The sequence below is a fragment of the Oncorhynchus masou genome, chromosome 21, assembly GCF_036934945.1.
Source record: "Oncorhynchus masou masou isolate Uvic2021 chromosome 21, UVic_Omas_1.1, whole genome shotgun sequence".
In the NCBI taxonomy this organism is placed as follows: Eukaryota; Metazoa; Chordata; class Actinopteri; order Salmoniformes; family Salmonidae; genus Oncorhynchus; species Oncorhynchus masou.
In genome coordinates, this window is record NC_088232.1 from 40135586 (window position 1) to 40151524 (window position 15939).

At 42.4% G+C, this 15939-nt stretch overlaps 1 protein-coding gene across 7 annotated transcripts in view; it reads left to right on the forward strand.

The window, feature by feature from the left end:
• The first annotated feature begins 1330 nt into the window (after positions 1 to 1330).
• The window catches only part of LOC135508343 (palmitoyltransferase ZDHHC14-like), an 86715-nt gene continuing 72106 nt past the window's right edge, over positions 1331 to 15939 (forward strand). Inside the window, exons 1-3 of one of the 7 annotated variants that reach the window (XM_064928458.1) lie at positions 1331 to 1491; positions 1773 to 1837; positions 2668 to 2971. In XM_064928458.1, coding sequence (XP_064784530.1) covers positions 2727 to 2971 — 245 coding nt within the window. In that variant the 5' untranslated portion in view covers positions 1331 to 1491; positions 1773 to 1837; positions 2668 to 2726. Of the gene's footprint in view, positions 1915 to 1975; positions 2096 to 2667; positions 2972 to 15939 lie in introns of those variants that run through there. The other 6 variants (XM_064928457.1, XM_064928456.1, XM_064928459.1 and 3 more) reach the window with 6 other exon arrangements.

Genomic DNA, 15939 nt, shown 5'->3' on the forward strand with positions numbered 1-15939 from the left:
TATACATATGAGATGAGTATGTCAACAAAGTGGCATAGTTAAAGTGGCTAGTGATACATGTATTACATAAAGATGCAGTAGATGATATAGAGTACAGTATATACGTATACATATGAGATGAATAATGTAGGGTATGTAAACATTATATTAGGTAGCATTGTTTAAAGTGGCTAGTGATATATTTTACATAATTTCCCATCAATTCCGATTATTAAAGCGGCTGGAGTTGAGTCCGTGTGTTGGCAGCAGCCACTCAATGTTAGTGGTGGCTGTTTAACAGTCTGATGGCCTTGAGATAGAAGCTGTTTTTCAGTCTCTCGGTCCCAGCTTTGATGCACCTGTACTGACCTCGCCTTCTGGATTATAGCGGGGTGAACAGGCAGTGGCTCGGGTGGTTGTTGTCCTCTCCAAGCTGTGTAAGGGTTATTTGATCAAAAAGGAGAGTGATTGAGTGCTGCATCTGATGACCTGGCCTCCACAATCACCAATCTCAACCCAATTGAGATGGTTTGGGATGAGTTGGACCGCAGAGTGAAGGAAAAACTGCCAAAAAGTGCTCGCCATATATGGGAACTCCTTCAAGACTGTTGGAAAAGCATTCCAGGTGAAGCTGGTTGAGAGAATGCCAAGAGTGTGCAAAGCTGTCATCAAGTCAAAGGTTGGTTACTTTGAAGAATCTAAAATATACTTTGATTTGTTTAACACTTTTTGGTTACTACAAGATTCCATGTGTGTTACTTCATAGTTGATATCTTCACTATTATTCTACAATGTAGAAAATAGTAAAAAATAATGAGCAGGTGTGTCCAAACTTTTGACTGGTACATTATGTCCCTCTTTGTGGCACTTGACCATGTGACTGGCAGTTGTCCCGGTGCAATACAACTAGAGCCTGTAGGACTTGTTTTGTTGATAGCTATGTCAAGAAAACAGAGCAGTGCTTTATTATAGCCATGGTGATTAACTGAACTGCATGGATGGAGTGGACATCACAGAAGATAGGCGTGGCAGTTGCAGCAGCAGAGAAATATTTGGGTCTGAGTGATTTTAGTGCAGAAGATCTACAGGGAGTTTTGAGAGAAGGGGTTCCATCCTCCAAGGCTGATGGCCTGGTGTAAGATCGTTTCGGGCCAAAGTAGTGGGATGGGTGGTGGGTTTTGGGGACAGACCGTTGCAGGGTTAGATGGTTGTGCAATTTATAATGTTCCCCTTTCCTTTTTTTTGTAATAAATGTGCAATATGCACTCCGACCTCTGAAAGGCAGCAATATTCAACACAGCGTCTGGTCTGCCAGAAATTCACACGAATAAGAATGTGTTTCGAGGAGGGCGGGATGTGTGCTCGGTATGTTGTTGTTTGTTAGTTGCGATGAGCAGTGCAACGTGATGGAGATAACAGTGTGAATGCTTTCCGAACAAACACAGTGGGATATCCCGATGTTTCAGCAGCCTTGCTGGGAATGGTGCAACTTTTCACTAGGCAAACGAACGAGTACGTGACATAATTATGTGAATATCCCCAAATTTAACAACTGTAGATGGAAATTGGACCTGCAAGCGCGTTCTGATTTTTCGTATCACACGCAAACTTGTCTGAGAATCCCTCGCGCGTCTTTCCACTGTGGTTGAGTTTGAAATGGTGTGGCGTGGGACCTACCCAGACTATCCTCCGATTTTTCCACGATTGAAGTGTTTGATATTTTCAAATCAGTCGTAAGCCTTTTGTAATTATTGTAATTCCGAGAGAAATGATGATATTGTTTTCGACTGCAGTTTGCAACAAACGCGGATAAGGAGACCAGAAAAAAGTGGCGTACCAGCAGTCTCGACTTTCTTTGGTGAGCTGTCCAGAGGGCTGTCAAAACTGGAGGGTTTCTGTGATGGTATGCCGTCCGGGATGTGCCCGTAATGCTTGGTGAATGAAAACGGGTGTTGGCTCACAGGAAACGACAGAACACATAGAAGTTTGCCCACGAGTTAACGTTAGCCTAGCTAATTAGATCTAGTTACTTGGCTGCATGTTTCTTTTTGCTAGCTAGCTGACGTTAGTTGTTCATATCTAGTCAATAGTAAAGTCATGTTGCTGGGTGATTCAGGTAACATTACCTAACTAGCGTAAGATAGTTAAACGTTTGTTTTTGGTCATGTTAGGTAGGTAGTTAGCTAGTTCAGTTAGCTAGCTAGGGCCAATACTTATTAGCTAAGTATATTTGATTAAACCATTAGTTGCAAGCGTGCTAGTTGCTAGCTAGTGAAACGTGTCAAGCATGAGAGAAGCTGTCACTAGTAGCTAACTAACGTTACTAAGTTAGTTAGTTATGTAGCCTAGTAAGATGGATAGCCAAGTAGGTCTGGATGTCATGCTGGAAACCATAGCCCATAAACGAATAAAACCATAGCTAGCTGATAACATGAACTCTAAAATGGTAGCAAGCTAAACCCTATACTGGCTCATTTCAACATAATCTGCAAAACATTGAATGTGATCCTATAATCAGACTGATCCCAGATCTGTTTATATTGTTTCGCCAACAACTATTAATTGTCTGTCTGGCATGACAACATAGTAGTTGACTGTATACTCCACACACATATCTGGGACCAGGCTATAATCAGACAACTATTTTTCCAGTAGATTAACATCACAGTTCTGTTGCTTTCATTTCAGCGGTGCTCCTGGCCCTGGACTGCTTCAACTGTGGAGGGGATCTCACTGAGTGACCATTGATGCTGCAACTCGGGGTGGCTGAGCCTATGCGAGAGTGCGAATACAGCCAGATCAGCACTCGCAGCTCAACCCCAATGGAAACTCCATACAAGAAGAGGACCCCCAAAAAGAGGAAGTGGCAAGCCTTCCCGGGGCGGAATAAATTTTACTGCAATGGGAGGATCATGATGGCCAGACAGACAGGGGTCTTCTACCTCACCCTCGTCCTCATTCTCATCACAAGTGGACTCTTCTTCACTTTTGAGTAAGTAGCTAAATGTTGTTCCCTATGGTTTTTCCATCCTTTGGCCCACATTGCCTATGAACAGGGCATTGGGGCTGTAGCTAACAAAGAGCCAGGGTTTATGGCCCAACCTGTCACTGTTGATAAGCCAGTGGTAGCCTGTATGTGGATGAGACAGGCTCCCTCTCACTCTTCCTCAAGGTGCTCTTTCACCTTGAGCTGTCACATTGAGCAGCATCTTGTCTATGAGTTGGCAGAGTAGTATAAAGCCTTGTAATTCTGTTAGCTCAGCTTTAATGTTTAGTCTCAGACCTTTTTCTGGAAGTCTCAGCAATCAATATGGTGTAGATAGCATAGAAGACTTGTCTTAACTCTCATGCATCATTCTTACTGACAGGGACAGCCCACTTGATGTCCTTTGTCTCCTGAGTTACGTGGTAACACCTGTCTGGTTTCCTTTGAAAAGGTGTGGCTGTTCTAGTTTCTGTCATTACAGGATCTGTGTTTGAATGAATCTATCATACGATACATGTCCATTCATGTAGATTGAATAAACCTGAGGAGGTCATCCCTCCAAATAAATAAATACATTTTAGCTTAGTTAAAATATTTGGTATAGACAACCTCTCTCATTGTTACTGATCACACTTACCAGCTCTGAGATACTTAACAACTGAGGTTTCTGATGTAGGCGTGCATCTTTCTGTCTCGACCATTTGCTCTCTTTTTTTCTCTCTCTCTCGCTCTTTCTTCATTGCTTCCCCTCTTGTTCTAGATTTCCCCATGCCTAGACTGGTTTACCCTCTTCTTCTAAAACGTCTCCAGTTCTCAGACGAGCTCTTTGTGACATGTTTGTTACTATATTTAATGTGGTGAAATGTGGAGCCTGTAAAACCTGAGCAGCAGGCTGTTATGCCCACAGACACCACTTCTCCTCTCCCACTGTCTGTCCCTGGTTTAATAACCATGCCTGCTGCCTGGTTGATCTCAGCAGCACAACAACCTGTGTCCCACTCATCCATTTTCAGGAGGTTGTAAATTGGCCCTCAGTGACTTCCAGGTCCCATGGAGTAAAAAGGGGAGAGCATATATTTAGACACTGAGTGCTATTAGTATGAGGGATGTCTCCACAGCACTGGACCAGTCAGTCACTCTTTTCCTTGCTTGTCCTGACTAATCACTCATTGTGGTCCAGGAGCCAGACAGTGCTTAGCACAAGAGGCTGCTGAGGGGAGGATGGCTCATAGTAATGGCTGGAATTATGACTGGAAGGGTATCAGACACATGGAAACCATGTTTGATGAGTTCAATACCATTCATGTATTCCGTTCCAGTCATTAATATGAGCCCGTCCACCACAATTAAGGTGCCACCTAACCTCCCGTGGTGCTATGGAAGATACGTCTGTTTCTAACTCCTACCGTGGATGTTGTTGGATTAAATAATGTTTTTTTGTCCTCATCAATCTATACATAATGCCCCATAATGACAATGCAAAAACAGGTTTTTAGGAATGTTTGCACATTTCATATTTACATAAGTATTCAGACCCTTTACTCAGTACTTTGTTGAAGAACCTTTCAGCTATTACAGCCTAGAGTCTTCTTGGGTATGAGGCATGGCACACCTGTATTTGGGGCGTTTCTCCCATTCTTCTCTGCAGATCATCTCAAGCTCTGTCAGGTTGGATGGGGTGTGTTGCTGCACAGCTATTTTCAGTTCTCTCCAGAGATGTTTGATTGGGTTCAAGTCCGGGCTCTGGCTGGGCCACTCAAAGACATCCAGAGAATTGTCCCGAAGCCTCTCCTGCGTTGTCTTGGCTGTGTTGCTTAGGGCCGTTGTCCTGTTGGAAAGTGAACCTTCACCCCAGTCTGAGGTCCTGTGTGCTTTGGAGCAGGTTTTCATCAAGGATCTCTCTGTTCTTTGCCCTGTTCACCTTTCCCTCAATCCTGACTAGTCTCTGTCTCTGCTGCTGAAAAACATCCCCACAGCATGATGCTGCCACCATCATGCTTCACCGTAGGGATGGTGCCATGTTTCCGACAGATATGATACTTGGCATTCAGGCCAAAGAGTTCAATCATGGTTTCATCAGACCCGAGAATCTTGTTTCTCCTGGTCTGAGCCCTTTAGATGCCTTTTGGCAAACTCCAAGCGGGCTGTCATATGCCTTTTAATGTGGAGTGGCTTCCGTCTGGCCCCTCTACCATGAATGCCTGATTGGTGGAGTGCAACCAGAGATGGTTGTCCTTCTGGAAGTTTCTCCCATCTCCATAGAGGAACTCTGGAACTCTGTCAGAGTGACCATCATGTTCTTGGTCACCTCCCTGACCAAGGCTTTTCTTCCCTGATAGCTCACTTTAGCTGGGCGACCAGCTCTAGGAAGAGTCTTGGATGGTTCCAAACTTCTTCCATTTAAGATGGAGGCCACTGTGTTCTTGGGGACCTTTAATCCTGCAGACATTTTTTGGTACCCTTCCCCAGATCTGTGCCTCGACACAATCCGGTCTCGGAGCTCTACGGATAATTCCGTCAACCTCATGGCTTGGTTTTTGCTCTGATATGCACTGTCAACTGTGGGACCTTATATAGACAGGTGTGTCTCTTTCCAAATTATGTCCAATCAATTGATTTTTACCACAGGTGGACTCCAATCAAGTTGTAGAAACATCTCAAGGATGATTAATGTGAACAGGATGCACCTGAGCTCAATTGAGTCTCATAGCAATGTGTCAGAATACTAATGTAAATAAGGTATCTCTGTTTTTAGTTTTTATCAATTTGCAAAAATGTCCAAACCTATTTTTGCTTTGTTGTCATTATGGGGTATTGTGTGTAGATTGAGGAAAAACATTTGATTTGTTGAAAAACAATTGATAGTCCCACTAAGCGCAAACCAGATGGGATGGCGTATCGCTGCAGAATGCTGTGTTAGCCATGCTGGTTAAGTATGCCTTGAATTCTAAATAAATCACTGACATTGTCAACAGCAAAGCACCATAACACCACCTCCTCCATGCTTCACGGTGGGAACCACATATGCATATGTTCACCTACTTTGCTTCTCACAAAGACGCAGCAGTTGGAACCAAAAATCTCATCAGAACAAAGGACTAATGTCCATTGCTTGTGTTTCTTGGCCCAAGCAAATCTCTTCTTATTGGTGTCCTTTTAGTAGTTGTTTCTTTGCAGTAATTCAACCATGAAGGCCTGATTCATATACTCTCCTCTAAGAATTAACCAATGATATCAGGCCACATCTGGCCATGATTACAGACACCTGCTTGTGTCCTTTGACACTATATAAACTAGTTACCCGCAGTGTTTGTCATTATACCCTGATGAAGACAGCTTGTCTGTCAACGTTGGTTATTAAATTATTGCATCGGAGCTCCTAGAGTGTGTGGCTCTCCTTTTCCTTTTTTACTTGAACTCTGAAGCATTTATTTGGGCTGTGATTTCTGAGGCTTACAACTCTAATGAACATATCCTCTGCAGCAGAGGTAACTCTGGGTCTTCCTTTCCTGTGGCAGTCCTCATGAGAGCCAGTTTCATTGTAGTGCTTGATGGTTTTTGTGACTGCACTTGAAGAAACTTTCAAATTTCTTGAAATGTTTCTGGATTGACTGACCAACATGTCTTAAAGTAATGATGGACTGTCGTTCCTCTTTGCTTATTTGAGCTGTTACCGTAATATGGACTTGGTATTTTACCAAATAGGGCTATCTTCTGAATACCACCCCTGCCATGTCACAAGACAACTGATTGGCTCAAACGCATTAAGAAGGAAATACATTTCACAAATTAACTTTTAACAAGGCACACTAGTTAATTGATATTCATTCCAGGTGACTACCTAATGAAGCTGGTTGAGAGAATGCCAAGAGTGTGCAAAGCTGTCATCAAGGCAAAGGGTGCCTACTTTGAAGAATCTCAAATATATTTTGACACTTTCTTTGGTTACTACAGGATTCCATATGTGTTATTTCATAGTTTTGATGTCTTCACTATTATTCTACAATGTAGTAAAAAGAAAGGAAAAACCCTTGGAAGAGTAGGTGTGTCCAAATGTTTGATGTGTGTGTGTGTACTGAACAAAAATATAAACGCAACCATTTTAAAGATTTTACTGTCATATGGTTCTTATATGGAAATCGGTCAATTTAAATAAATTCATTAGGCCGTACTCTATGGATTTCACATGACTGGGAATATAGATATGCATCTGTTGGTCACACATGCATTCAAAAAAATGTATAACAAATGGGCCTCAGGATCTTGTTGCGGTATCTCTGTACAATGAAATTGCTATCGATAAAATGCAACTGTTGTCTGAGCTTACGCCTGGCAATACATATCCCCACCACCACCATGGGGCACTATGTTCACTATATATATATATATATATATATATATTATATTATATTATATTATATTATATTATATATATTATATATATATATAACATTTTTATCACCTTTTCTCCACAATTTTGTTGTATCCAATTGTTAGTAGTTACTATCTTGTCTCATCGCTACAACTCTCGTACGGGCTCGGGAGAGACGAAGGTCGAAAGCCATGCGTCCTCCGAAACACAACCCAACCAAGTCGCACTGCTTCTTAACACAGCGCGCATCCAACCCGGAAGCCAGCCGCACCAATGTGTCGGAGGAAACACCGTTCACCTGGTGACCTGGCTAGCGTGCACTGCGCCCGGCTCGCCACAGGAGTTGCTAGTGCGCGATGAGACAAGGATATCCCTACCGGCCAAACCCTCCCTAACCTGGACGACGCTAGGCCAATTGTGCGTCGCCACCCGGTCGCGGCTGGCTGGGACAGAGCCTGGGCGTGAACCCTGAGTCTCTGCGCCACCCGGGAGGTCCTCTGTTCACAATATTGACATCAGCAAACCGCTCGCCCACACCACGCCATACATGTGGTCTGCGGTTGGGAGGCTGGTTGGACGTTCTGCTAAATTCTTTGAAACAACAGTGGCGGATTATGGTAGAGAAATTAACATTCCATTCTCTGGCAACAGCTCTGGTGGACATTCTTGAAGTCACCATGCCACTTGCACGCTCCTTCAACTTGAGACATCTGTGGCATAATGTTGTGTGACACAACTGCACATTTTAGTGGCTTTTATTGGCCCCAGCACAAGGTGCACCTGTGTAATGATCATGCTGCTTCAACATCTCCTTGATATGTTACACCTGTGAGGTGGATGGATTAACTTCGTGAAGGAAAAATGCTCACCAAGAGGGATGTAAAAAATTTGTGCACAACATTTGAGAGGAATAAGCTTTTTGTGCATATGGAACATTTCTGGGATCTTTTATTTCAGCTCATGAAACATGGGACCAACACTTTACATGTTGCGTTTATATTTTTGTTCAGTATACTGTAGATGCAAGCGGCAGAGCCTGGTCCCCACACAAGGACCACCATCCACACACCTGGAGGATACCAGCTGCTTCTTGGTGATCGACACCACTCAATTTTTCCTTTCCTGCCTGCCTGTGTTCCCAGTGGAACCACATCCCCCTCTCTGTGTCGCCTGCTGCCTCTGTTTGTTATGACTGCAGGTTTCAGTTCACAGGAACTCTGGAGGATAACAGAGCTCATATACAGAGAGCTCCGTACTGTTGTCTCCAGCCCCTCGGGCCATCGGAGTCCTCCTGACTGTCCTCTGTTCAGCTGATAGGAACCAGCTATCTATCAGACAGGGTGCTAGTCAGTCCAGTCCTCAACTGCTGTCTTCTAAAGCATTTCTAGATTTGCACTCCATTTCCTACCTTTTACCCTATGCCAGTCTCAGCTGAGCCCAAGGCATTATGGTAAACATCTAGCCTAATCCCTATTGATGCCTGCCTGGCTGTCAACGTCTCCTTCATAAACACTGTATCAAGATGGTGTGTTGTCCCTCACAGGACTTCTTTAATGATCAGAGCTGGACAGAAGTGTAATGACCAGGAATTCCTCTTCTTGCCCAACAGCAGGGACTTGACTGTCAGTCATTGGGCTTGAACTCTGATGAGAGGTCCTAGTGAGATCCGCCATTGTTCCTCTGCTTTCTCCAGACTTTCTTTCAGTTGGTCTCATGTGGAGAGCTGGGGAGAGAAAGCAGAGATGTACTTATGAAGCAGTAAAGCCTGGGAGCGGGACAGATACAGGGCAGCAGGAAAAGCAGATCTCTTCCTCGTCCCTCTTTAACGTCCCCATCTCAGAGAGATGCTCAGCTATGTGTGTATATATGGTGAACCCTCTTAGTGAATGCCAGACTGAGGTGTTTATTATTCTGTTGTTGCTGTCTCCCAGACGCCCATGTGTCCTGTTGTTGCAACTTGTACCTGTCAATCTTTTCCTCTTGTTTTGTTATAGTTTATCTAGAAAAAGGTTTTCAGTAGTACTTTTGAGCAACTATAGTTCATGTTCTTTAAAGTACTATAGGCCTAGTTCCACAGCATTTTCTATTGTGGAAGGAGATGGTCTGAACTCAGGTCTTTTTCTATGATATTTGTCTATTCTACACTGAAATTTAGGCTTAGTTATTAAAGGGCAGCAAGGCCGTAGCACTGCACAAATGAGTTGGAGCTGTGTGCCTGTGTTGATGGATGGTGGCTCGAAGCTTGCTTTGTTAAGCCGTCTTTTGAGCTAAGAAATGTGGACAAAAAAAAGGTTCTGCAAGTTTCGATGCAGATTGTGTCAGGAGGTGTAGCAAATCAGCAGAGACGGCAGGCGATATTCAGTGACTGGAGAACACGAGGAACATTGCGTAGTCTGCGTAGTATATGCGTAGTTTATGATGCTCAGACAGGTATGGTTGCTATTAGAAAGGATGCTTTGTTTCTCTCTGTGAATCGTGCAAGACACTGATGCAGTTCCCCCTTTGTTTGTTTTCAACATTGTTCTCCAGAATAAAAACGACATCTTGGTCTAACGTATATGATCTACCACATTTGGCGTGCAAGTCCCTGTGTGTAGGGATGAATGTTTAATTTAATGGGGATTTTTGTACGTTGACTCATTTAGGGTTAGTGGGGTGGTAGCGGAGCGATTTAGTGCTTTTTGAGGTCTGTTCAATTGATTAAAAAATAATTGTTTTCAATTATTTTGGTTGAATGCTGTAACACAGAATAAAATGATTAATTAAAGGCCCATCATTGCAGTGACTGCTAGGGCTGGGGGGATATGGCCAAAATATCATATCACAGTAAAAATTTCTGACGGTGTTTTATGTTTTTCAATAATAACAGTTCTAAATTGACTTTGAGTAGTCGTAACCCTAGGGTGGCAGCACATACACTGATAAAAAATATAAACGCAACATGTTAAGTGTTGGTTCCATATTTCATGAGATGAAATAAAAATTCTCAAATTTTCCATATGCACCAATAAAATTGTGTGCACAAATTTCTTTACATCCCTGTCCAACCGGCCTCCCAACCGCAGACCACGTGTAACACGCCAACTCAGGACCTCCACATCTGGTTTCTTCACCTGCGGGATCGTCTGAGGACTTATTTCTGTCTGTATTAAAGCCCTTTTGTGGGAAAAACACATTTTGATTGGGTGAACCTCACTGCCAAGTGGGTGGGCCTATGCCCACCCATGGCTGCACCCCTGCACAGTCATATGAAATCCGTAGATTTAGGGCCTTATGAATTTATTTCAATTGACTGCTTTCCTTATGTACTGTAACTCAGTAAAATCTTTTGAAATTGTTTCATGTTTTGTCTATTTTTGTGATTTAAATGGGTCTTTCTACATTGACTGTTTTATATTGTTAAACTAAACTTAAACCAAAAATAATTTTCAGCATTAATAATTTCTGTATTTCGTGCACTCATTTGAGATTATTTCCACGGTGCCATATTTTTAACCAAATCCGATTTTAGTAAAACACTTGGGTCAACTGTTGGAGTCAAGGAAATATTATTCTAATTGTATAGTTAGAATATAATAGTGTGCACTTTGAATACAGTGTTTGACAACGAATGAAAATGCCAGGGAGGAGTTATTGTGACAGGGTTGGAACTAAAGTGTTGATAAGTGTGTTTCCTAGGAAAAACACTTATCTTAGTTACTACATGTAGCTAACATATTCATGCTTTGCATATTCCTCTTTGATTTAGTAGATACTGTTACACAAACAACATGCTGATTTAGGTCTACACAATCACTGGTATTAGGCTCTATAGCTAGTATGTTTGCTCTGACTCAGTAACTGTATTAGCTAACTAGTGATTATCATTAGTTGCTAACATGATTTAGCCCCTTGTTAAGAAAAGACTCAGTTTTCAGATGTAAGAGAAACAAACTAATAGTGTAATTATAGAACACTAGTGGATTTATATTAAGAAGCAAAGTGAAAACAGCATCATCAACATGTGCTGTATTGTCCATGCAGACAAAACGCAAGTGTCTCGTGGTTGAGTAAGTACAAATGAAGAGGGAAGAGAGAGACCCCTGTTTATAGAGGGTAAAGTAAAAACCTAAACCGGTCCATGCATCTACACCGGTGTATATAGTAAAATACGGTATTTTATTTGACCTTTTATTTAACTAGGCAAGTCAGTTAAGAACAAATTCTTATTTTCAATAATGGCCTAGGAACAGTGCCTTGTTCAGGGGCAGAACGACAGATTTTTACCTCAGCTCGGGGATTTGATCTTGCAACCTTTCGGTCCAACGCTCTTAACCACTATGCTATCTGCCGCCTTATACTGTCCAGCCCTAGTGATGGCCCATTACTGCTTATCACTTATTGACAATAAAAATTATACTGAACTAAAATATAAACACAACATGTAAAGTGTTTGTTTCATGAGCTGAAATAAAAGATCCCAGAAATGTTCCATACGCACAAAAATCTTATTTCTCTAATTTTGTGCACAAATTTGTTTACATCCCTGTTGAGCATTTCTCCTTTTGCCAGAGGCAGGTCGTTATTGCGTTGGACTAGTTAACTCTAAGGTTGCAACCAGGACTTCCACATCAGGCTTCTTCAGCTGTGGAATTGTCTTGAGATTTCCTTCTATGAACTGTAATTCAGTAAAATCATTGTAATTGTTGCATGTTGCGTTTTTATATTTTTGTTCAGTATAAATGTAAGGGAGATGTTTAACCAGGTGTGTTATGGTGATGGTGTGCAGCGTGGTTTTTATGTGGGTGTTGGAAAGCAGGATCTTGTTGTCCATTCACACACCCCCAAGCTCTCCTTTCCATAGTCTAATCCATCTCTGCATCCTGGCTCCTAACGGCTGCAGCTCTCTGCTGGCCTGGCTGTGTCTGAGGAGTGAATCCACATAGGGGAGGGGGGAACATACGCAGAGGGTGTGCCTCAGTGCCTGCCTCGTTGACTGGCCTTCATAAACCTCTTTTAACGCATGCGATTAGGATTGACTAAAAGCTCAGCAGTTTTTGAATAGTGAGTAAGCTTTGCTATTAAGTAGGGGAGGCAACGAGAAAGAGATTTTGCCATCAGCACTAAGTTCTTTGAGTCTCCTGATAGAGGAGAGTGGAACAGAAACATTGCCTTGAGGAAAGGAGAGTTAAGGACAACTAAATGCTCTTCATCATAGCTCCCTCTTGACAAGACTTTTTCAATGTCAGGCAGTGCCACTACAAATGTGGTTTTAAGTTGACATCCACAAATAAGGGCCTTATCTGCTTGTACCACCTTTACAACTTCCACTACAGTGTGAGCTCACATAACACGTGGGTCTAGATAATTTTTCAGTCCCCATCATTGCAGGGCATTAGAAACCAACACAAATAATGATCACACATGATCACACCACCAGTGGAGCTGCTGATCAAAACTACTCTCTACATCCACATTAATGCCAGGGCATGCTCATTTGTTTTCTCATCATGCTGAAGTGCTCTGTCATTATGAATATGATCCCGTAGAGCAGCTGTTGCAGCTATGTAACCCTGTGGTGAGTCATCATACTCTCTCATTTGCATGGCCTGCCTGTGACTGAGCAGGTAGCAGTCATGTAGCTATGATGGGATGGCATGGTAACTCAGTGGGGTATGGAATGGGATTGGACTTTCATTTGATATAGGCATTCAATTATTGTCATTATTATTATTAACGTTTTCTGCATTTCTGTGATATAGCTCTTTGTTCAAAGCTAAAACTGTGAACTTCTCCTTTTCAGAGACTGTTTGCAGATTGTCTATACCTAATTGAACACCCCAGGCAAAGCATTAGTAGCAAATTAGTGTAACTGCCTCCTTCAAAGAATACAGCAGGTCAGAATTCCCCCAGGAAAGAATGTTGGACTGTTTTACCATTTTATTACTGTATTACATAGGATACATCCTCTTTATGTATCTTTATTAGTTCTGCCCAGTGCTCAGAGAGAAGGTCATCTGTTTTGGAGGACTATGCAAAGGCAGAACTCCTGTAACCGTTAAGTCAGTCATCGGGGGCAGCTTAATGATGATGAATTGTGGAAAACATTCGGCTGAACCTCTGAAGGCAGCAGCTTGGAGCAGAACAGCCACACCTGCATTACACACACGCTTCCCTGAGGATAAAGCACACACTTTTCTGAGACTAAGACCTTGTTGAAAGCTTTTCTGAAGAAGGGGGTTTGTTCTAGGCCTACATGGAATCAGCAAGAAACCACACCTGCCTTTTTTTTAACAACATACACAATAACCTGCCTTTCACTAAATCCCCAACCACAGAGTTCAAATTGCTTTTCATTACTGTACATTTCATAAGCTGAACTTTATTGACACACTTAACTGCATTGCATAACTGGTCATTGAATCACAATGAAAGGTAGAAAGAATACTAACATAAAATATGTTAAAGATTGTCCAGTCACATCTGTGTGTTTACTAAACATTTCCCTTTTTTGGACATGACATCGCTTCTCGCAGGTCACCTTGTCACGCACTTTCCTTTCCTGTTTCCGTCTCTTTCCTGTGGATGGCGAGAGGCAAACTCTCTCAGCTAGACTTAGTCCAACCAGGCAGAAATCAAGTTGTGTTCCTTCTCATCCCAACTCCCCCAGGCTGTCACTGACTTCTGGTCCCCAATATGTGCCACACAGCCTTCTCATTCTACCCATGTCCGTTCACTTGGGTGGGGGTAATTGAGTGCATTGCATATGTTGGCGGCTTATACTAACACATTTGGAAGGATTTTCATACATACATCTGCTTTGCAAAGCTTTGATTGTTGCTCTGCTGGTAGCACATCATGCTACCAGAGGACATGACGACTAATTCATAACAGCTTTCACTGTGCTTGACAGACAAATAATTTCTTCCAGGTTAGGTTCATGCCCTGCCCTTGTGTAGATGCAATTAAGTGCAATGAGAATGCAATTAAACATAATGCTGACAAAGCTCTGAATCCATAGGCTATAGATTAAAAAGTAATGAATACTCTTTGCTAAAGGCCACTAAAGCTGCTGTTTTAATGGTCTACGCTCAGAGAAATTAATGGACCTTTCAGCAATGTTTTTTTTTATCAACGTGCTTAATGGCTAACTAGCCTGCTTAATCATTTTCATTCTGTCCTGCAAATGCAGCATTAGATAAAGCACTTATCTTTCACATAGCAGCTTCTTCTCTTGCACTACATCGTCTGCCTTCAGCTCTCACAAAACAAACCCATCTAAAGGGAAGCATCAACTTCTCATGCAAACAGTTATACATAGCTTCCCACTTATGCACATTTTGTCCCCCCCAGGCTGTTTGTAGTAGATCAGAGGGTATTGATCGTCTCTAAAGCCTTTTACAGCCTAGTACTCTAGTTCTGGGGGTTCTAATGACTTGAAACGTAGGCACTAGGCAACTGTGAAAGAGTGTTGCCACATCTCACAACAAGCTGCTGGGAAGATTATTATAATCTATTTAGCAAGAGAGACCTGGCCAAAATAGTTGCACACAAAGTTTCAAACATTTACAACATAAAACACAAAGCACTCCAGTTTTAAAACCTCTGTTTACACACATTGGACAGGCATATTAGTTTATGGAGGAGTGGTTCAACACCTGTATGTATTGTCCCATCAAGTGAAAGGGGTTGTTTTACAGGGTATGCCGTAGTACGGCTCACCTGGAGCATATTAGGGTTAAGTGTCTTGCTCGAGCACATCAACAGATGTTTCACCTTGTCTGCTCAAGTATTCAAACCAGCAACCTTTCAGTTACTAAGGTAGGGGTCAAAAGATTGACACCCCCCTAAATAATTTTTCACCATAAGGTAAAATCTAACAAAAATAATTTAAGGAGATGATTTCCTGTACTTTAAGTCCTTTTTTGAGGCTCGTTCCAAGTAGAGGGGGACAGAGTACTGGAACACTTTTTATTTTGTAATTATTTTTTAACCTATACTGGCCTTACGCCGTATGTCCACCAGATGCGCATGAGCTTTGCCGAATGTTGTTTTTGCCAGATGTCTAGTCTGCATTTTCCATACATGACGCACATGTGCTTCGCAAGCCTGCAGAATGGTTTACAGCATGGAGAAGGTAATTTTGCTACCGGTGCCTCCATGCTAAAAATGCTGCAGGGAGACACATTGCCAATACGATTGGATTACCTGGTCAGTTGAATGGGAAATAATTAGCTGGAAAGTGGGAGCTAGGTGCTGTTAATTTTTTTGGGATAAGCTATACAGCAAAGTGGTTAGCTTTGTAGTTAGCTTGACTGTTTATGAACTTCTGCTTGTACCACCGCACGGTAAAGCAACGCATGAGTTGAACATTTTGAATTCATGCAGTACACAGAACACACCGAAGTATAGTGTGGCATCCCCAACGCAGCGTTGCGGACTGCTCCATTGACAATGAATGATTTCCGCTGGACCGCGAAGAGTTTGATGCATCTGGTGGACATGCAGTCCTGTGAGCGTAGGCGATAATTGTCATTAGCTTGCTGGACAATCTAGGTACTCTGGTAAAATGGGGGCCTTCCATTAAGATCTGTGAGAAGTGGTAAATAATGTATAGGGGATG